Here is a 23877-nt window from a genome sequence, read left to right as displayed (position 1 = left end):
TCTTGCCTTCAATCCATTCATTTGTAGTTAATAAAAGTAAAGCCCATTAAGACAATGGTCTCATTATTTTATGGGAAACTCCCACGCCAATATGCAATCTGCTGTACAAAAGCTAAGGTCCAGAGTTGGGGATGCATGTGTGAAGATATATATGTATACACATGTACTCACGCCCTGGTCCCAGGGTAACAAATTCCTCCTATGCACACTGGTAACATAAAGAAAAACTGATGAGCTAAAGAGTCTGGAGTTTTTCAGTTCAGAAAAATGATGACTAAGGAAGAATATGATAGAAATTTTTGAAATTATGCTCAGGACAGAGAAATCTGAAAAAGACAACTTTTCTTCTCTCCTACAAAATACCAGAACCCAGGAGCATCCCATAAAGTAGATAGATAAGAGATTCAGGACAGACAAAAGGAAACACTACTTCACTCAGAGGGCAATTACATTATGAAATTCACTTCCAATTGACAAGGTGATGGCCACTAGCAGAGATGGCCTTAAAAAGGGGGTTAGACAGATTGAGGGAGGAGAGGTTCACCAATGGTCATTGGCTTGAATCCTGCAATTCACAGGAAACAAAACTGTAGTTGTGCTTGTGTAAGATATTGTGCAATTCCTAGCACTCCCTTTCCTCTATATTGTGTGTGTGTTATACGCTGTCAAGTCGCCTCCGACCTATGGCAACCCTATGAAGGAAAGACCTCCAAAATGTCCTATCATTAACAGCAGGGCTTTTTTTCTGGGAAAAGAGGTGATGGAACTCAGGACCGCACAATGATGTTACTTTGGGTCAGCTGGAACAAGGGGGGCAGTTAAAGTTTAAATTGCCCTTGGTGAAAATGGTCACATGGCCGGTGGCCCCCGCCTCCTGATCTCCAGACAGAGGGGAGTTTAGATTGCCCTCCATGCCTGTCTGGAGATTAGGGAATGGGGCCACTGGCCATGTGACCATTTTCAAGAGGTGCCGGAACTCCATTCCACCATGTTCCAGCTGAAAAAAAGCCCTGATTAACAGACATGTTCAGATCCTATTATAGCATCCAGAAATTAGTTGCAGAAGAGCTTGCATGCGCAGAAATGCAAGAAGGGATACAGTAAGTTTGAGTTAGCATAAGCAAGTAGTGTGTTGCATTTCTGGTTGCACAAGAGCTCTTGCCCAAGCAGAAATTTTGAGAGGGATGTAACCCATTATGACTAAAGAGAACCTCCAGATCCAGTGCCAGTAGCCTCTGAATACCAGTGCAAGGAAGCACCATCAGGGAAAGGACCTTGGGCTTTATTGTGCATGGGTGAGTCGTGCTTTGACTAGCCACCAGCGGATACATCCCACTAAATGTGACTGCTTCCACTTTTAATTGCGTAATTTTGATATTATATTGCTTTATTGAAATCTACCTCTCCTTCATGACTTTCTGTCCATCACTGTACTCAGTAAAGATTTAGTTCAATTTTTCTTGCACATTTTCCAAATACTGCCCCAAGTATGTGCCAGTATATAGAAAGACTCAGGGTCTCAAACCAGAGTTGGGATGTGGAAGTGTTAACAGATAATATCCAATAATTCTTAGTTTTGAGTGTTGCCAAGCATAAAGTGGAAAACTGCAGAGTACACAATGAAAGCATCCACAAAAGTAGCTTCCATAATGGCTTCTGTAGTGAAGATGTGAACGAAAAATGGTTTTCCTCACTCACCACAACATCACATTATGGCCAGCACAAATCACAAAACTATGAAACTCTGTTCCTCTTCCTTTCACACAGACATCCCCCACCCACTCCAGTTTTGTTGATATCTACCATTGGTGGCAACTTTGTTTAATAAAAACACTGCTGCAGACTTAATGCTAAACATAATTATATCTAAATACAAAATGGGATACAAGTCCAAAGGGCAGTCCTAATCAGTAATCACAGGATTGAAATCAGTCAGCATTACACCTGTACTGGGTCTTAGTACAGATGTAATGCTGTACAGATTAGGGCCCTGGAGATTCAGCCCTTGTGGTCAGATTAATGTCTTCTGAAAGAATGGTTGAGTTTGCTGTCTCCTTCCTGCAGGGGCGGTGGGCTGATTCAGATGGTGGCCCTCAGAGATTAATGGCTTGCGGGGGGGGGGGGGAGATTGAGAGCCTCTCAAGTAACCATTATAACTTCATGGAATGATGAGCTGGCTGGGGCCATAAACAGAATTGCTCCTTGTCATCCTCTTCCACATCCTGTAAGGCCTCCAGCTCCTTGGTTTTACTGGGAGATATGAAGAAGAATTGAAGACAACTAGAGTGACGTTGGCAGAAGACTTGGGATGAATCAGACAGAACACTTCACAGAGCCCATTCCTAAATGGCTGTCAAGTATCAGCCAGCAGGATTGCTCCAGCTGGCCACCTGTATTTAAAAAAAAAAGCCCTATGTGCATTAATTTCATTTCCCTACTAGTACACTGACTAACAATTTTTAAAAATCTTTCCACTAAAAATTCTGCATTTTTCTTCTTTCCTTGTAGTGGTTTGTTGTTTTGTTTCCTTTCAGAAAGTGAGGAAGGCTCCTCTCAGCCACTGTTGCACTTTCATTATTCCCTTCTATGAGGGCTGGAGTCATTGTTTTTCAAGCAAATGTCAGCATGTCTTCTGCATGTCCTTCAAAGAACCCCCAAGTTTCAAGAAAACTGGACAAAGCATTTGCATTCTATACATCCCTGAGCAAGTCCCCCCGCCCCACTATTAGGCTTTTCTACTTTCACAAGGGAAAAAAACTCTATTTCCAGCCCACAAGGAGAGGTGAAGGGAAAGGAAAGGAAAGGTGAGGATAATGGCAGCTCTCTTTGGAATTGGCTGGGAGCACTCTTTGCTTCTCCCTTGCAATGATCTAATTTAAAGGAAGAAATTCAGTACAGATTCAAAGTGAAATGCGAGCTCATGCTGCATTGCTGGTAAACACTGGAACTTGGGGGGGAAACCCAGGACTAGTGTTTCCATAACAGAGAATCACAAGTAAGACCTGGACAGAGTTATTTTTGTGATATTTATGGTTCATGATTTTCATTACACATGCCCTAGAACTGATCCATGTTTCAGGCTCAGAATTTTACTCCACACCAGCTTTTGCTTCTTTCCTTGTGCTTTAGGCAGGAGCTGCCTAGTTGTTGAGCTTTTTCCAGAAGAACCCTGCAAAGCTTGGAGGTTTTACAGCAATTTAACACATTAACTATAGCTGTTATGAATTTGTGGACATTTTAGACAGGGAAGGATATAGGGAAGGATAAGGATGATATAACAGTCTCTTGGAAAAGTATGACTTCCTATCTTAAAGAAATCATTCTGACTCAAGGGGAGGGAGTAACTTAACAGTGACTTCTCAAGGAAACTTGCACCTTTCTAAGCCCACCCATTTCAAGAGACTTAGAACTGCATTGCCAGTTGGTAAGTCATGATCTTACCTTTGCATAGTAGTTTGGCAGTTGGGGAGGGGGGGCGGTCGAAGTTAAAACATCTAGTTTCTTGTGTTTTAATATTTTAAACACTATGAATCAGTACCACTTGTGAAAAGTTACAATACAAAGAGGTGTAAAAAGAGATGTAATTATTACCTTATATAGCTTATATTGTTTATTGTATATTGATCACTACTCAATAAAAAAGCAGTTCATACTGCTACCTTTTTAAAAAAAACTCATCTACTTTTATGAATACCCTTCTCTTTTTTATGGGTGTTGTCTTATATTCAGAATCATCATTTTTTCCAGTGAGTATGATAAATCACAGCACATACTATTTGTGCTGTAACCAATTCAATAGTCAGCTGTGAATTGATGTTACTCCATTTATAAAGTATTAAAATATTGTTATATTAAGTCAGAAATAATATTACTTATATAGACAGTCATGCAGAACAAATGTCTAACTCAAATTAATAAGGTCTTCATTCCTCGTCAATGGCAGCAGCATAGATTCACATAATTTATACAGTTTTTCAGTATAATTTAATTTGAAAGCAGCTCCTTCCCATTTGTTCCAATTGTCTACCAATTGTCAGCTAGCTTTACAAAAAGATTAGAAATGAGATCAAACTGTTATAATTATTTCCCTTATTTGGAAGTTTCTTCCAGTAACTACAGGAGGCATATAAAGATAACTACACAGAAAGGTGTATCACTGTATTGTAAATACTAGTGAACTCATATCCTACTCCGGATCATCTTTCAAATCCTAAAGCCTCATCATTTAAGAGGGTTTTTCCCCCAAAGGCAAAGGCTAGACAACAAAGATTGCTCTATGCTAAATATCTGAAGAAGCAGATAAAGAAAGAGCATGACATTTTAAAGTCACACATTCCTTCACAGATGCACATGCCATAACTATTGTCAAAGCAGATTTTATTTCTTCATAGTTTAGCATGTCCTTTGCTGCCAATGCCACAGCTAACATTTAAAGCTGTTTGCAAGAAGTGTTCACTGATCCTAGACACCCTTCAGAGTGAAAGAGTAAAATTTAAGATAGTCTTGAAATGCAAATGTTGATATTACTCAACACTCAGTGAGACAATGCTCAGGTTGTGTCAAATGGACCTGGATGGCCTCTATAGACAGTTTGAATAAATGTTGTCTGAACTATGTATCTGTGGTAGTGTAAATCCCCTATGGAAAATTCTACATTATTTTAAATCTAAGTTATACTACCCAAACCAATTGCTGCTAGCTTAGGAAGCAATAGAGGTGAGGAACTGTTAGCAGTACTGCACATTACTCAACAGCGGCAGCCCAATGAACACTCAAAGCCAGACTACATATCTGGAAGTCTTACTACAGATTCATAGTGTTTCTCAGACTAACCTATAGCTGCAACAGCAGAGACCACTAGAAATACAGTGGCTGGTTACACTTGACTCTGTTTAGTGCATGATGTGAATTATATGTATGATATGTAAAAACCATTTGTTTACCATTGTGCTTTAACTGGAGTGATTGTTTGACTGCTGGAGCAAGTAACAACCAAATGATAAACAGTATAACTGTAAACCATCTGTATTAAGCAGAACCGAAACTCTCATGACAACACTACACTTAAAAAGCCGATAACTCCTGGTGACTCATCAAGGCTACACCATTTTGCATTTGGCAATGAAATTAAGTTTACTCAGTTCAAGGATAAAATATATATGTTCACGCATCTTTTTATTTCTGTACTTTGCGTCTGATAAGCAATCCAAACTATTCACAAACCACTATAAAAAAAACTTTATTAAGATTTGTTTTTTTTTAAAAAAAAAACTAATTTCACCAAAAATGGCAATTTACTAAAGGCTTGTAAACCTTAGTAAACCTTATTTTCCTCTCATTAGGTATGAACTGTAAGTTTTTAAATAAACCAATTGGATTAATTCTCTTTTTATTGTCTTGATGGCCACAAAGTTTTAAAATAATTGCCTAAACATTCAATAACTCCCTTAAGGCAAGAAAATGTTAGCAATTTTCTGTAAATTTTCAGTAGTCCTGCAGACAGCTCACATGCCCTTTTCATACCATTTACTTGGATAAACATACATTAAAAAGCTATTACTCCCCACTGAAAGTTCCTTGTCTGAAAAACTTTAAAACTCCTTTCAGCCCTTGCTCACAAAATGTATAAAGCCATAGTATCATTGCAACCTTGAAAGTTAATATTATCCCACTACACAGTTCACTTTGTTTTATTGTAAATAATTTCCATAGGAAACGTACAGGGCATTTACAATGCTACCTCTTAGTTACATAATGGTACTTTATTAACAGACCTCCCCCCCCCCCCCCACACAAAGGCAAATAAGTGGGTTCTACATCAAATCAAGGCTGAATTCTCCCGAGAAGCTAAAATGACTAAACTGAAACTATTGTACTTTGGTCACATCATAAGAAGACAAGATTCTCTGGAAAAGTCAATAATGCTAGGAAAAGTGGAAGGCGGTACGAAAAGAGGAAGACCCAACTTGAGATGGATGATTCACTGAAGGAAGCCACAAGTTTTCAGTTTGCAAGACCTGAGCAAGAATGTTAATGACAAAACTTTTTGGAGGCCATTAATTCTGTCTTACGGGTCACCATAAGGCAGAAGTGACTTGATGGCACAAAACACACACATTTTATTAATCTTAATTGTACCTTACACTCCCAGTAGACTAAGGCACCTGTTAGGCTTGTCATTAAACAAAATCTTCCATTTTCTGTAAACTTCCCTTTCTGTTCTAAAATACTAAGCATATGAAATTTTACTTTATCTTTATTTTGAAATAGTACATCAGAACGGTACAGTTCAGCTTGCTATAAATTATTGCAAAGATGCATCTCACATTAGATTTTAGAAGTAGGAATAAAATTAACACAGAAGCTGATATTCATCCATATATAAAATGTTTTACAAAGATGGCTATTAAGGGATTTTGCTGAAAGATAAGAGTCAATCAAAAGTAGGGGAAATTGTTTTATCCTTATCACCAGTCTAAGAACCTAAAGCTAAACTTAGTAAATATTGACTATTCATCTAGGTAACTGTCAGGCTTATTGACCAGCTGATGTAAGCATGGTTGTTTAGTGTATTTACAAAATGGACGCCTAGGGATCTGAATTGCTTGTTTAAGCAGCATTTATATGCATGAAGGTCAGTCACCCAAATACACATTTAGCACTAAAAGAATTTATTTAACACTTTCAATCCATCAGAAACAAGCTTGTACTTTTTAAATTATACTGTTGGGTTATGTCTAAAAATTGTTTACCTTAAAAAGGGAAGGAGGGAAGAATGCTCAGGGTCCAGAGACTGCTTATATCATTGCAGAGAAGCTTTTCTCCTTCCAAGACAGACACTAGGAAGCTGTCAGCTTAAACCAGGGCTGGACAACTGTTTGCTAAATTCTTTCCAAAACGGCTGTTTAAAGGAACGTGCTTAAGGTTGAATCCTCCAGTTTTCCCACAGTTCTGATTCTCTTTTCCTGTGCTTTTGCAGTCATATTGCTGCTTGATTCAGAAAGTTATTGCCTCTTCACTGTACACATTAAAAATGTGTAATAGGGTGAGAATACTGCTTATAAATGAATGCTTCATGTGCACAAGTTAGTGTATTATCTCAATGTTTTGTCCATTTTCAATTGTTGCAGTATATAAACGCAGCATATATACACAATGCTGGAGAAGCTGCCAACCTCTCCCCTCTGCTTTCTTCCGACTCAGCCTAGCCCACAAAATGGCCCTCCACCTTGACACATCTTATCTGGTCACCTAGATCCACTACTGTAACACACCCTACATAGGTCTCCCCTAATTCGGCAACTCCTGCTAGTGCAGAATGCCACCGCTCAGTTGGAGCTAGGCAGAACATACATATTACTCCCATTCTGCAATCACTTCATTGACTGGCCATCAGTTACTGGGCTCAATTCAAAGTACTGGCTTTCACATACAAAGCTCTTCATGGTCTTGGTCCCTCATATTTGCAGAATCTCCTCTCTCCCAATGCTCCTCCAAGACAGCTTCGCTCATCTGAGCAAGGCCTTCTGCAGGCACCATCCTGTAAATGGGCAAGATCAACAACTGCACATGCACATGCATTTTCTGTTGCAGCACCTACAGTACCTTATGGAATGGCCTGCCTGATGAGCCACTCTCCTGGCTTTCCTCAAACTATGCAAAACTGAATTATTCAGGGAATTTTTATGAAATGGTTCAGAAAGACGCTTTGGTAAAGGCACAGAAACAGAGGAATATACTACCATGTTCTGCTTATTGTTGTAAATATGTTCTTATTATGTAATTTATGCATTGTTAAATGCCTTGTGTTTAAATATTTATACTTTGTTTTAGGTTTATTTCGGCTCTGTTTCAGATTTCTGCGATCCAAATCCTATTGCACTGTTTGATTGGCTGTATCATTCTATTGATTGTTTCTGACTCACATTATGTAATCTGCCTTGAGTCTCAGTGAGAAAGACAGACTATAAAGAAATATATTTGAAAATATGCCAGTGGAATTGAGTTGTCACAATCAACTGTAGTTTGTTTAAATTATAGTTTGTTGCATTTACCAGGCATATATAAACCAGAGCTCAACAGAAAAGGGGTAGAAAAAAACAACCAAAATTATCAAGGAGTAGAGAAATTGCATATATTTAGAACTCACAGGCACCCAATGAAGTTGATGGGCAGCAGATTCAGGGCAAGTAAAAGGAAGTACTACTTCACACAGTGGTGATGGTTACTAATCTAGCATGCTTTAACAGGGAATTAGACAAATTCAAGAAGGGTAAGATCCAGCAATGGCTACTAATTACATCACTAAATGATACCTCCATGTTCAGACACAGTAATCCTCAGAATGCTGGTGTGCTGGGGGACAAGAATAAGGAGATGTTTGGGCCCCTGTCCCCTGCTTGTAAGCCTTCTGTGGACATCTGGTTGGCCACTATGTGAAAAAGGATACTGAACCAAATGGACCATTTCTTTGTTCCAGCAGAGCTGCTCTTGGGTTCTTAAATTACAAAAGCCTAGCAGGTCTACAATTTATTATTCTGAGTAGAATCTCCAGATGCAATTCCAAGCATCCTTACATTGCCAGCTGTTGGCAAAGCTATACCACATATGCAGTTTGCTGTTGGTCAGGTGTAATAAATTGGCAACGGGTAAGTAACCCAAGGACAAGCTAAACCTTCTTCTCCGTTGCAGTTAAGTCTCATAAGCCACCCTTTTCATCTCTTTTCGTATAGCTGCTTCATTGCATTCCCTACATTTCTAAACTATAAAGCAAAATTTAGTATTTTATCACTCTGACCCCTGCTCACCCTTCTTTCTTGTCATTTCACCACATTCCTAACTTTGCTGTCTTTCAGAAATGAAAGTCTGTGAATATAAACATAGTTACATACACTCACTTGTACTTGCTTTCTCTTGGGATATAAAGGGGAGGAGGCTGGTGGGAAAGATCTCTGTGCTGCAGACATTTGTCTGTAAGAATCTCTTTAGCCGCTGCTGGGAGGTGGGGAGGACACAGAGAAGCTGCTAATGGATGGGGGAGGCAAAAATATCTGCTTTCATGAACTCATTCCACTCACGGAAGCCTCAGATCCAGCCGTGATTCTCCAAGTTATAGCAACTAATTGAAAGTAAAAAACTAAGGTTTTAATTATAGTTTTGCTACTACATCATGATTCTAGGATAAAAATATGGGAGGAGAAGAGTAAGCTACACTTTCATTATCAGAAAACACTAATCATGCCTATTAAATAAATCACAAGGTCTCTTATGTCTAGTAAATTACCTTCACCCCAGACTGCAATTCAATGCGCATGTATGCAACAATAAGCCCCATTAGCCTCCATATAAACAGTTTAAAAAAAGGGGGGGGGAGAACCACTGGACCTACCTACCACAGGATGTTTATTGCATTTCTTAAATAAATCTATATTTTATGCCTTTAGGACTTTGTTTTTGCCTATGAAACAAAAGAAAGTTTTGTGGGTATAAGAGGGGAGAACATAATTAGATGGTCTCATTTTTGGACAGAAAATTCTCTTAAATGTGTATTTTCAAAGAATAAATCATTAGCTATTTCCAGCTACCTGTCCCTATGTTTCACCTAGAAAGACCAATTTGAACAGAATTTTATAACACAAATAGAGGAGAACATCTTTTTGTATGCAGGCTGCAGGATTTCATGTAAAAAGTCCTACCTTAATCCCATTAAGGCTGCAATACTTGCCCATTTACCCACTGGCATTTATTTCAAAACAGGCTGGCACAGGATTATGTTACATATGTCCTTCAGTTAAACATGCAACAACCATTATTTTCTATGCTTAGCGTAGCAGTGTCTCCTCCATGAATTAAAGATAGACAAAAATGGCCCTTACAACTGTGTGTGCCATCTGTATCTAGTCTATCCTCCCACTAGACCTTGACTATGGCTAGAAGTTGCCAGTTAAGGCTAGGATATTAGTTCAGTTGTGAGTGGTTGTAGGCTCTGGCCTAATCTAAAACGTGCTGGCTAAACTAATCAATAACACTTGCGAGTGGTCTCTGAGTACTCAAGTGATTCAACCTTGAAGGCCTGTCTCCAAGAGTCTATCTGTCCTCTCTAGAGGTTCTCACAGCAGTAACACTAATTAGTAGCTTGGCCCTGATTGGCTCCTGAGTTGCTTGGTGATGCACTAAGTTCTAGAAGAAGATGGCTTCTCAGTATAAACATACAACAACCCTTCTCTTCCAATTTCCACCTTGGCACGCCTCTATGCCTGACCTGCTAGGCATGGAGAGGGCACACACTCTACCAGATGGGTGAGATGAACAACTAATGGATACCAACCAGAGATGCTTAAAGGTAGTAAGCTCTTAAATTTTTAGATAGACAGATTTTTAGATAGCAACAGTAAGGTGTATTTTTTTTATGTCTGTTGCCTGTGTCTGAATGCTTTATGCCCTGCAACACTCCATAAAGCTAATAAAATGTACTTTAATTAAGCTGAGTCTGGGATTCATGTCCTGAATGTGGGTACACACCAGAACGAACTTGGAGATTGGAAAGCCAAGGCCTGGGGAAGGTAAAGCTTTCAGTCTCAAACTAAAACGTGCGGCCAGCTGCCTGATTGTTGGAATGGCTGTGATCAGTGTCCAAATTTGGAAGTTTGGAGATGGCTATCTATGCAATAGTGACAATAATTCTGAATGAAAAGGGGGCTCAAAAGCCCTGCCTTCAGCCACATCCAAATTGGCCATTCTTGCCCTCAAAGACATTACTGCCTACACCGCTGAGTCCTGATGCAGTTTAGAATCCAGCAATATGGCCACAAAGCTAACACATATATACGTACTCTTTCCCTCCGAGAAATACCATCAAATTGAGATATGCACACAAAAGGGATGGAACAAGAACATTTGATTTTAAAAATTCTAAACAACACATGAATATATGACTAGATTCACAGCTTTTAAAGACAAACATGCATATTTTTATGATAGCCACTGTACTGCAGTGGTTAGAGTGTATGACCAGGATTTAGGAGACCCCAGTTCAAATCTCCCATGACCCTGGCCTGTCACAAACTTTCAGCCTAAGCTAAGCAACCTCACAGGGCTGTTGCAAGAATAAAATGGAGAAGAAGAAACAATGTAAGCCAATTTGGGTCCCCAGTGGGGGGAAAGGCAGGATATAGATGATGTAAATAAATAAATATCTTTGAACCATTTGTGCGATTATTTGTCTACTTCTCTCATTTAACTCCATTCAAATCTAGATGTTTTATAATGATTTCTTTCATAAATCATCTGGAAGTAAACAACAGAAGCATTCAATTTTCTTTCCTCTTTAGTTGTTTCTCTCTAGGCTAACAGAAAAACAGGCAGTTGATCAATATCAGATGTGCCAAGCAGGACTGAGCAGTTATTTGTTTTGTAAAATCCAGCATGGGAATTAATGATTTCATAAACACCATGGATAACAGAAGTCACTCAGAGGACCAAAAGAATTTCACAAAAATTAAAAAGCAAAGTATTAGAAAATGGCATGCATGTTGCTCTCTGTTAATAAAAAAGGAGCAGAATAAACAAAGCAATACTTTGAACAAGATGGTCTAATAAGCAGACTAGGGAATGTAATAACCAATCTTGTTATCTATGGAAATATTTAAACATTACAACTGAACATCTTTATATCTGTGGTTAGGGAAAATTGAAAAGATACAATATAATTTATACACTGCACCACATATAGCATTCCTAACGCCAGGTTTTTGAAAAAAAATGATTGCATGTCTGTGATGAGTACGAAGATAAGATTGGCCTACTGATGTGTGCAACCTGGATAAGCAGGTTATTATTTTAATTTTTTTCATTAAAAAATTAAATTATTTGTATCATACACTCAGTTTCAAAAGCCCACAAGGTGGCTTACAAAAATAAAGGAATAAAATCACATTATTAAGATCTAGTATGATAACAGCAGCAGTATACAATATTTGTTGCTAAGGTGCAGGTTATTTACAAGGACCTTCCTATGCCTTGGCCTCCTATATGCTTTGCTATAACTTGGTCAGTGAAATGTTCCTTGTCACAGAGACCATTTTGTACAATTATTTCATCACAGTACTGTTAAATTTAGTTTAATCTGAATATAGATTCATTAATGTTGTCTAGCTTGAAGTATGGGGTCATCTATTTCCTAACTACTGGGCATGTGTCATTTTTGTGATGCCCTTTGGTTTTTTAAATAAATCAATACGGTTGAGTAAGCAATACAACCTACACATTTTACAATAAGCACTGTTCTGAAAGATACTGTAGTAGTATATGCATTTTAAAAACTGTAAATACATAGTGGATGACCAAAAACCAGTCAATGCCTTACAATTTCATTCAAACACTAAAGGAAGTATTCGAATAATTTAAAATGGACAAGGAGATACCTTTTTCTTGGACAAATCTGTGAGTATTAAAGTGAATAAACTCTCACAGCGAGGTGAAATATTGTTACAAGAAAAAATATTATTAAATTTCAGAGGGCAGAATGACCTAGATTTTTTAAGTTGCCTCTCTTGGTGGTGGGCTGAAGATTTATGTCCCCCTGCTTGTTTCTATGGCAATCAGTTTAAGAATGTGGAGATCTTTTCCTTTGACATACAAGATTTTGTTGGTTGAATCATGGGCCAACACCTTCTTCAACAGGAGCAGTTTTGGCCTTAATTAGTTAAGCTCAACTTCAAGCTTAACTCCAATCCATCCAAATCCAGACTTTTTCCTACAAGTTTGAGAGGAGTGCTTATTTTGACAGCACTGAAATTACAAATTTAGCATTGTTCACAATTTTGCAGAAATCAGTCATCATGAGTTCTGCGCAGAAAACTGTTTACAGGGCAAATTTATGCCCACACATCTGCCTTAAAGCGAAGAAGGGAAAGTTATGGCTACATGAAGATAGTTTAGTTTAGTTTATTACATTTATATCCCGCCCTCCCCGCACGCAGACTCAGAGCAACATCACAAACAAGTCACAGGTTTTTTTTAAGACAAAGCTTTTAAAGCTTCCAACTTCTTGTCTTCCTTTGCAAGCAACATCAAAATTGCAATTTGCTGTGATGGCCAAATTGGGCACTATAACAAATGTCACACCCAGATTCTAAACCTTCTCTCAATGTGGAGTGCCCAAATGGCTCTGTAAGCAACAAACAAACTGCCATCTGTTAAAGAACCCAATCCTGATGCTGCAACAAGTTACAGTTTATCGTAAGCTTCCTGGTTGGCAATTCTGATATTGCATGCAAAGGCAGGAAGGAGTCTACAAGTCTGAGAATTCTGGCCTATTCTCGTCAAACAAACTGAGGTTTGTTTGCAACACCTGAAAATAGCCTATAGGTACTTGTTATTGCTGTTAATGTAATTTACACATCATTTTCATACATATGACAAGTGACAAGAGTGAAACAATACATCTCACCTATGTTACAGTATATTTATTCACATTTTAAGTCAAACTGGAGTTAAATGCTTGGGGGATGCTACTGTCAGTCCTTGGCAGCTAGATTCCTCAGCGCTTCACAGCAAACACCCAGGTGTACTGGTTGAAGTAACTTTGTTAGAAATCCATCAAGTTCAAGGTGCTCAGACAATGGAATTGGCAGAAGTGGCGTAAAGGGGATTGGTAGTGTTAGTTATAGGGAAGCTTCACTCCTTCAGGACAGGGGCTGTTGAAGTTTTGGCGCAAAGGAGCAAAGGGAGAGAGAGAGGTTTGGGCTAGACATGAAATCATCCCAGTTCTCAGGAAAGATACATCTCGAGCCGGTTGCAGCTGGCATTCAAGGACACTTGCTCATAGTGGCTGGGAAAGTGAAAGTACATACTTGCAAGATAACAGGCAAAGCTAGCATCAATAAGGAACTTTTCATGTTCTCAGAGAACCAGTGTCCCAACACAGAAACATTATTGGCAGATATGCAGACAGGCATATACGACAACTACATATATTTAACATTGACACTAATTTTTCAAACATCACTTTGCAGCCACTAACTATATTTTATGGTTTAGCATGCATGCCATCAAGCATACTGTATGCTGTTCTGCTTCAATGCATATGTGAATTCCTTTGAGCAATTGCCATTATTACATATTCTTTTTAAATCAAGATAACTAATAAATATTATGAATACACAGAAGATCTACATTAAACATTACTTAAGAAAATTCATACGTTTAGGTAACAGGAGCTTTTCTAAGTTCTAGTTTCCATTTTCCTATTCCCTTATATACCATACCATGGCTAATATACACTGCTGCTGTTTTCTCTAAAGATATGCAATTAGGATAATTGTAACGATTATTTCTTGCTGCTAGAATACAGATTATTTGCAGCTCACATTATTAGAAAGCTTGTAACTTGTTCCAACCTCCCCATTGCCACAAGCCAATATACAATGCCACGATTACTAGTCATGTAAATTAATTCCATCCTCCTTTAACTCCTTTAAGCTGTCATTTAATCTTTTAATAATCAAAAATGCTGCATGAACAAGAACTGCCACTCAAACGGATCCTGGAAATGGTAATGTTAACATAATGAAAGCTTATCTAGAATCCTATACATTACACAGGGGAAAAATGTGTATTCTCCATACCTCCCAAACAAAAGCATTCCATATAATAATGTAAGGGTATGTTAAAATTATAGTTAAGAACGGATGTTTTGTTGAAGCAGGAAAAGAAAATGCACAATTAATCTTCAGTCTTCGGTAATTTGCAGGGTGGGGGAGGGAAGAAGGGGAGAAGAGTCTGAGTCTGTCCCGCAGTGAAATGCATCTACTGCCCCTGTGTTTGGCATTCTTGCATCCCACTGTGACAGAAAGGCACATCCATTCTTCAGAGCAGCACAGGGAAGCAAAACTAATTGCTGAGGGCAACAACAAAGGCTGCATCCAGGAAAGAAAGCATATATTACAATATGAATCCAGTTCTTTCACCTGAGCCTATGCTGACCTTTTCTCTCTGCCCCATAAGCACTCTTTTGCACTCCAGCTCTCTATTAAACCCTCCCCCATTAACACACTTTAGTTCTCCCCCCCTCACTCCATAGCATATTCTTTTCACCACCACATATCTGCACCCTATGTCTGCAACCTGCTCTCTTTTTTTCTGCTTCCATAGGTCTCTACAACTCATTTATCAACTATCCAAGCTGGAGCCACTGGGCTTACCGCACCCAGTGCGAGAGGGGCGAGGGAATCTCTCCACCACATATCTGCACCCTACGTCTGCAATCTGCTCTCTTTTTTTGTACCGGGTGCAGCAGCCAGGTGGCGCCACTCTCCCTCTCCCGATGCAAGAGGGAGTCGCGCCACCTGGCTGCTGCACCCGGTACAAAAAAAGAGAGCAGGTTGCAGACATAGGGTGCAGATATGTGGTGGTGAAAAGAACATGCTGGGGAGATTCTCCCTGCCGCTCTCGCACAAGGTGCAGCAGTCCGGCAGCACCGCTCTCCCGATGTGAGGGGGATGGGAGGATTCTCCTCGCCCCTCTTGCATCAAGGGAAGAGAACGGCGGGGAAGAAGGCTTAAGCCTGCACCTCTCCGCCGGGCACTCCATTCACCCGGAGCTGCCGGGGCCAGGGAACTCCCTGGCCCTGTCAGCAATGGGCGAAGGGGGCGGCGGGCTTCGGCCCGCACCTCATCCCCAGGTGCTTTGTAGACCTGGTGCCGCCAGGGCCAGGGAACTCCCTGGCGCCATCAGCAATGGGTGAAGGGGGCAGCAGGCTTCAGCCTGCGTCTCATCCCCAGGTGCCTCATTCACCCAGTGGAGGAGGGGGAGGGGGCTCTGACGCAAAGCCCCTTCCTGGCACATCTTCAAAGCCACACCGGGAACGGGCTTCGCCTCAAAGTCTCCCCCACTCCCAACCGGCTGGAGGAGGGGGAGTGGGCTCTGAAGCTAAGCTGGTTCCCACTGGGAACGGGCTTCACCTCAAAGTTGCTTCCCAACTGGCTGGAGGAGGGGGAGGGCGCTCTGAAGCAAAGCCGGTTCCCGCTGATAGATTAAGGGGACCTGCTTGCAAGGCAGGAAAGGGGCCCTTTAAACTATCGGCTGTCTGGTGGCAGGGGGGAATCCCCCCTGCTGCCTGCCCGCTGATAGTTTAAAGGGATCTTTAAAGGACCAGGTAAGTGGGTTGGAGGGGAGGGGGGCTAAGTGGGGGGGTTTGGGGGTGGGGTGGATGGGGGTGCTGGGAGAAATCCCAGTCCCCTAAATCACTTTGGAATGCTCCGAATCTTTACAGAGCATTCCGAAGTGATTCAAATACCCAAATCCAAAGCAGCTTGCCGCTTCGGGTTTTGGGTATTTCCAAATATATTTCCTGCTTCGGAAATCCAAATATTTTTGGGATGCACACCGCTAGTGGGGAATCAAACCCAATTCTCCAGATTAGAGTCTCATGCTCTTAACCACTCCACCAAACTGGCTGTCACACAGTGTCTTAAACTTCCTTATATTCCTGGAACCTAAATTAAACATTTCTATGTACAATCCCATATCCAAGCACTAATCATAATAGTGGGCAGCTGTCATCCCTTCACTAATTCCTAGTAGGTCTTTGTACAAGGTCAAAGCACTAATTGCACTAACTCAGCACACTTTAGCACAGTCACCTAAACCACCATGAGCAAGAATCTGCTATGTAGAAAATGATTTAGAACTGATCCAGAGCTCCAGCATATTGTCATGCTCTGCAAGCCACGATCCCTCATTAAATGGCACTGCAAATCACTCTCCCTTCCCAGATAACCTATGTCAGCTATTATTACCACAAAATGGCAGCAGAAAGAAAAGACACAATACAAACTGAAAATGAAAGAGTGACAGTTTCTTTTCTCTTGCGCGTGTATTTCTGATAAAGTCAGGAGCTTCTTTGAGGCATTAGTATTTCCAGTGAATCATACTGAGCAATATTTAAGCTTCAAAATACATGCATATTTATAGAACAAAGACGCACTGTTAAGTATCTTTGGAAGAAAAAAAATTCTTACTTTTTCAACTCCTAAACATTTCAAAGGTTTTTCTGGATCTTTTTCTTTCTTTTTCTCTTCTCTCTTTTTTTCCTTTTCCTTCTGTGGGAAGGATGTTTTCATTAGTATATATTACACACAATGACATTTAAGTCATTCCAGGGACCACAGTTCTCTTTGTCAGATGCATCTGATGGGGAGAGCTGTGGTTATCGAAGGCTTATGCTACATTGGAATTGGATGGTCTGGTCGTTCTGCTGCTACAAACCAACATGGCAAACTCCTTTGAAGCCTCACACAAGCCAATTAATCTCCATGCCAAGAGGAGATGTTTACATTTACTAGCAAAGGAATGTTTTGGTTACATCCCTCTCTCCCCCCCCCAACTGCATCTTCTCTCTCCTCCCCTTCTCCCCCCTCCTCTTCTATATTTGGCCAGTTTCTGTACCATGCATCTGACGAAGAGAACTTGATTCTCGAAAGCTTATGCTACAATAAAATTGGTTAGTCTTAAAGGTGCTACTGGACTCTTTTTGATTTTGCTACCACAGACTAACACGGCTAACTCCTCGACATTTAAGTTTACAGCTATATTGTTATCCAAGATAAAGCTCATATTTCACAATAACACACACATCTAACTAATTATTACATCCTTATTTTTAGGCTTTGTGTATGTATTTTGGGCTTACAGAATATACCACAAAGCTGTACAATGGAATACCAGCTATGTCTTCTGGACTTCTGTATGCTCAATAAAGGGTACAGATTTTTGCCATAAAAGCTCTCTCTGTACCACAAGAGTATTTCAAAAGAGGACTTCAGAATCCTAATTTGTGAGGAAGGACGTAAGTCATGGTTCAGACATAATAACAGACTAAGGTGTGATGCAAACCCAGAAGTCATTCATTAACTTGCATGGAGGGAGAGAAAGAAGTACGAAAGTGCTAGGATTCCCCAAACTTGTGGTTTAGTTTTAAAAGCTTGTGACAACATATCAATTCGCTGGCTTTAAAAAGTAATGTCACATTATCGTTAAACCAAAATGCAGACAGCAGTTGTACCCAGCCACCATATACACAGTAGGAAGAAGGGAATACCTCCATTTTAGTTTTCTCAGAAGCAGCTTGCAGAGAAGGAGAGGATGCCAAAGGCTGAGCAACATCAGAGGAAGACATCTGTACAAAGCAGATGAAAGAAGAGAAAGGCACCAAGGCAGATTTAATTAACGAACTACAGGAACAGCCTTAAGCTTACTTTATTGCTGTCCAGTTATCGCAGAAGATACAGGTGAAATGCAGAAAAGACAAGTCACACATAAAGGGAAAAAACAACACAAGAAGTTTGCATTTTTACGGATACTACCCAAAGCCATCACACCCACTTTCCATCCCAAAGAACATCAACCACATTCACAAGGGACTTCCTCAGTTTAGTCCAAGTACTGACCCACTGCAAAGAGTCACACATGCTGTCAGTCACTTCATCTTTTTAAAATTTTACTACAGCTAGTTCCAAAGGGGGTGGGAGGGTGTTATCAGGTAATAGTGAACGATTTATAGCTGAATTCACTAGAATATAAAGTAAGAAATGAACTTGGATAAGATCACATCACAAGCATGAGGGGAAATAATTAAGTTTCATCCATTGTTCAAATTTCATCCAATGTGACTGCTGAAATATTAATGTCCTGAAGCTCAAAAAGAACATTTTCCCATGGGGATATGGAATGAGGCAAAGACACTTTTGTTCTTGCTCATCCTTACAGAGCATTTATTTTAACAATGAAGGAAAATAATTGAGAACTCTAATTAAATGTATACGTTTTAAATAATGCTCTCCATTTGGAAATAGCAAAAAAAACCTCACCCTTGTTAGATATTAAGGAATGGTATTATAACCATATACCACCAGGAATATTATAATGCATTTCATATGGACTTTTGCAGTGTACAACTGCAGTTTACAAGGGTAATAAACTCAAAATTTTCAGCTTTAACCACAGTATTACTCAGTTTGTATATGAGCAGGTCCAGCTTTTTTTAAAGAACCAAGGGTTTTTTAAAATGCACTTTGGAGAATGACAACCAAGAACCTGTGGTACCACCTCATAAGATCCAAGCCATCATTTAGGGCTGCCTAGACATCAACAGAAAACATTGCTGAGCCCCCCACTCCCACCCCACATGAAGGGCTTAATGCCTGTTACAAAGTGCTGAATGAAAGCTGATTTTCCCAATGCTCTGTAAAGTGTCCTCAACAGTAAATTCCATAGAAAATTCTAAGTGAGGCAGGAGGGCCTTGGCAACATCATTTCTGTTTACCTAGTTGGCCTAAAATGGAGGCCAAGATCTTGTAACATAGCCTCAAGAGGTCTTGGTAGGTGTTCAGAAACATGTAGAAGAGTATGGAAACACATGGACCTCACCATAAGAGGAGAGAAGAGAGTATGGGAGAGGCATGGGGTACAGAGGGGAAGCAAAGAAAGCAGGCCCTAGGGAGGCAGAGAACGAAACAAAATTGGAACCAGGAGGGTGGAGGAAGGAAAGAGGAGGGGGAAACGGGAAGCAGCAAGGAATTGGAACAAATGCCAGGGAGTGAGTAACTGACACAGGGGTAGGGAGCACTGGTATGTCCCCTCTCCTGCACACGAGGTAGGTTAAGTTTCACTTCTCGTATCTCAATTAGAAACTGAACCAAATCATGTATCTGTTGCTGACGGTACATTCACACATTATATAAGAGGTTACGTTTTTCTCATACAGAGACTTACAACCATGTTAGAGAAAGCAAAGAAACTCTGTGCCAGCAATGAAAAAGGTCTCTACCTCATAACACTGACTATCTTTTGAACACACGAAGCTGTACCGTAGTGAGTCAAGGTATTAGTTCACTCTAGCTGTAAGTAGTTGACTCAGACCTGAAGCCTTTTCTCGCCCTACTGCGAGTGATCCTTTTAACTGGAGATACCAGGGACTGAAGCTGACCTTCTGCATGTAGAGTATGTGCTTTATGACTGAGTTATGCCTTTCAGGGTAAGGTTAACAGGATAAGTATAAGGCAAAGCTTAATTAACTTATAAAAAGTATTGTTATGAGGAGCAGTGATGCCACCTAGGTCAACTGGCTGTAAGAAATGTGTACTGTCTTTCACTTTGAAGTCACATACTGTCAACAGCTGGTTTCATGCAAGTCAATTCATATTCTTTTCCCTAACAGGCTTCCTGATATATAAATCCCAGAACTTTCCTTTGTCAAGCAATAGAGCAAGTTTAGCCTGCAGTACTTTTGAGCTGCTACTTCACTGACCATTTTTTGCTTTCAGCCCAGCTATGTTCAGACAACTTCCCTTTATGGCAAGTTCAGTGCCTACTATAAGATTTCATTTTGGATTAAAAGCATTAGCTTTCTGCAGGGCCAGTCTCGAAATTTGACAATCACCCATCTCAGAGTGTTAGCTTTTTAAGTTGGTGAAAACAGGTTGCCAATCCTTGTAGGAATATACAGCTGCAGGGTCCCACTCAGTTCTATCCTCAATTAACAGAATTCTTTATTTACCACACAGGTCACTCACAAACAATTCTCTATGTGATAATGAAGGTCAGGTTTGCCAGTCCTCTGTACTAAATTCTTTTTTTCTTGTTAATGTATGATCAGTCCTTTACTGTGCATTTAATGTTCCTACATGTTCTTACAGAGGTACTTATACTATTTTAGTACGTGTGACAATATGAACACATTAAAAGAGAAATTCAAAAAAAAGCAATCTGCTTACACTGCTGACATTAACTGCATTTTTGTCGTAGTATTTCTTCTTCTCATATTTATCCCTAATAAAAAATTCCACAGCTCTGATATCAGATAACTTAAGGAAAAAAATAGAAAATGAAAATAAACCAAAGGGTTTATAACGCAGAACATTTAATTCTTAGATTATATCCCAGATAAGAGCTCTAAAGGCAAAAGCGGATTCTCACACAAGTTCAGTTTTAATTAGTATTGTAGCAAGGTCCCTATTCTTTGCTCCATTTCACAGAGAATACCTACATCTTGAAAATGAATTAAGAAAAAGTGATTGCACCACAAGCACTAGCAAGAAGATGAATTTCTTTCAATTTACCTCAGCAAGTTGAAAAACAGTTGAATTCTCTATACCTTTTATTAAATTTGCATACTGTACCACTTATTTCAAAATGACAGGTGATCCCAAGGCAAAAAGACTGACCTGGAAAAACCCTTCACCATCAGCAATAATGCTACATTGGGTGGAAGAGAAACTGACACTGCTTCTTTATCAACACGTAATGTTCAAAAGCCAACAAAATGAAAACCAGTATCAAGATATACCGACTTGCTTTCAGCGAAATAGGCTTGAATAAAAGTAATTAATACACATGTGATGATGGTCCAAAGAAGTTACGCCTTGCCAACAACTAATGGTGAAGAGAAAAGGGAATAATAGAAAGACATGTAATTTGAATGTGTGTCCCCCCCCCCCCCGCCTTCTTGTGCTTCCTCCACCCTTGGCATAGTCAAGAAGATGCTTTACCATGGAACCATGGCCCCACCCTTTTGCACAGCATGACATGGCATGATAGGTGAAACCCTTCTACAAAGATTCAAATTAGGCTAACTGACTCTTTAAAGCTCAGAATAATTCGGCCTAAAAGAGTTCCTTTATTATTCAGCCTTCTCACCTGTCAGTTTCCCTTCCCCTTCCCACTTTCCCAGACTTCCCTAAATGTATTAAGCTGTAATGGAAAGATGGGAGAAGAGAGGAAGGAAAATGGCAGCCAGTCAGTGAAAAAAAGAAGAAAAACTATAGCTCCTGACTTGAGACCCTGGAGATATGCTGCTAGTAGCACTGAGACTGATGGACCAACAGTCTGATTCAGTCTAAGGCAGGTTCCTGTCAGCAGTGGTGGCCCCAACACACTCAGAAGCATTTACAGCAGAGAGCTGGGAACTTATGAAGAGTCCTTGGCTTTACCTGGTCCTCTTTAGCTGCCATTTTACCTTCTTTCTACCACTTACAATGGAAAGGAAATGGGAAGATAAGAGGACCCATTATGACAGAGCCATTATGAGCACAGGGCTTAACTCATAGTGACCCAGACACTTCCAAACTGAGTGAGCTGGAATGTCAAAACCTGCAATTTCAAAACTTACCACTATCCTTATATGCAATGCAGCACTGGAATAGCAGTTTCAACTCCTTATTCTCCATTTATTCAACACAAACAACTTAATCAACATTACAATTAAAACGACCGCCCAAACCCCCGCACCCCCACACACAGATGTTTAGTACTAATCTGGCTGATTGTGGTACCTTTGAATTTTATCTTTTCTGAATTAAATTTTAAAAGTCTTACAGTTCACTGGAAAGTAATTGTATCCTTTCATTGGTTTCCATCTTTGTTTTTCAACAGCCTTTTAGAAACTCTGTAGTGTATATATTTTGACAATCACCACATCTTGAATAAATTGTAAAACACCCAAAATGTTACCAGTTTGGTAAGCTACAAAGGATACTGATCTGTTTGAGGTCTTCTAAAGTTCTCTGGAAGATTAGCTTCATAAAGTAATCTTGCCTTGGTATTTCCCATCTCCTGCATGCACTGTAAGAAATGACAAAAGGAATACACCGACAGTTTTAATACTTAGATTAACATATTTTACTTTAACCCATAAAATGTACAATTCTAACCATGTTACCTTCCATTTTTAACTTCCCTCCTGTTTTTGTTTAACAGCAGAGAACTTTCTTAAAAATATTATTACAACAGTAGACTAAGGCTACTCTCACAGGTACCTCATCAAGACAACGAAGCACTTCCAAATACTGAAAGGATTTAAAAATGCTTAGTTTTCTTGGTATTGCAGAGAATATGAAAAAAATCTTGAATTTAAAACTAACCTTGTTCATCTTATAACTATTCTGCAAAACAATGAAATACCCAGGTTTATCGACAAAAACAAAACCCTTCACAATGCCTGTGGAAACACATTCTTATCAACCCATTCCCTGTCCATTAAAAGACTTTAAAAGAGAGTGTTATATGACACTTATCAAAATGCAGTTAATGAAAAATTGTCTTGTCTGTCCATGGGTCCAATCTCTGGATTAAAGTATCCACAGATTTGGCCAAATTGAGAAATAGATATATTTACAAGGACCATTGTGGTCAGGAAATGCTACTTTTTCTTTATCAGTCATGGATATGATTGATTACTCCACCAGGTAACAATATGATTTTCCACCATTTGTGTATTAGGAAATCACAAGTGGGGGACCCACAAGGACTTGTGGGAGGCATCTCATTTTCCCCTCTCCCACCATGTCCTGTTTCTATTCTATTTCTAATTTCTGTGAAGTTAGATATTCCTGCCATTCTTAGATACTCTCTGCACCTGGGCCTCAGTGTATTGCATATATTGATACAAGGCTTTTCTAATCTAAACATGACCATACAACTGTTACTTGATTGTTTCATACACCTTTTCAAGCCTTTTCTAGGCCTCTAGATGCCTTTTGTAGCATGTGGATACCCTGTTTCTGCATGCAAAGGCCTCTTCTATAACTTTCTTAGTCATATCCAGCAACTGTTCTCTTATAGTTTTAACTATATCCATGGCACTGGCTATCTGAAGCACTGCTGGTTTACTATTATAAAAGGAGGGATTTCCCCCCTTTTTATGAACAAAAGTTATACATGGTTGTTGTGGGTTTTCTGGGCTGTATTGCCGTGGTCTTGGCATTGTAGTTCCTGACGTTTCGCCAGCAGCTGTGGCTGGCATCTTCAGAGGTGTAGCACCAAAAGACAGAGATCTCTCAGTGTCACAGTGTGGACAAGATGTAGGTCATTTGTATCTAC

General features: G+C 39.7%; 1 protein-coding gene across 2 annotated transcripts in view; it reads right to left on the bottom strand.

The window, feature by feature from the left end:
- Nucleotides 1-23877, bottom strand: part of SMAP1 (small ArfGAP 1) — a 98825-nt gene that overhangs the window by 41366 nt on the left and 33582 nt on the right. Inside the window, exons 3-6 of one of the 2 annotated variants that reach the window (XM_054978442.1) lie at nucleotides 22535-22620; nucleotides 20775-20850; nucleotides 18101-18178; nucleotides 17022-17102 (exon numbers count right to left, since the gene is read on the bottom strand). In XM_054978442.1, the coding sequence (XP_054834417.1) occupies nucleotides 17022-17102; nucleotides 18101-18178; nucleotides 20775-20850; nucleotides 22535-22620 (321 nt within the window). The remainder of the gene's footprint in view (nucleotides 1-17021; nucleotides 17103-18100; nucleotides 18179-20774; nucleotides 20851-22534; nucleotides 22621-23877) is intronic. The other variant, XM_054978450.1, reaches the window with a different exon arrangement.

Source organism: Eublepharis macularius, chromosome 1 (assembly GCF_028583425.1).
Source record: "Eublepharis macularius isolate TG4126 chromosome 1, MPM_Emac_v1.0, whole genome shotgun sequence".
Lineage (NCBI taxonomy): Eukaryota > Metazoa > Chordata > Lepidosauria > Squamata > Eublepharidae > Eublepharis > Eublepharis macularius.
The sequence above is the reverse complement of the archived record's forward strand: the minus strand, read 5'-3'. Positions and strand labels throughout refer to the sequence as shown.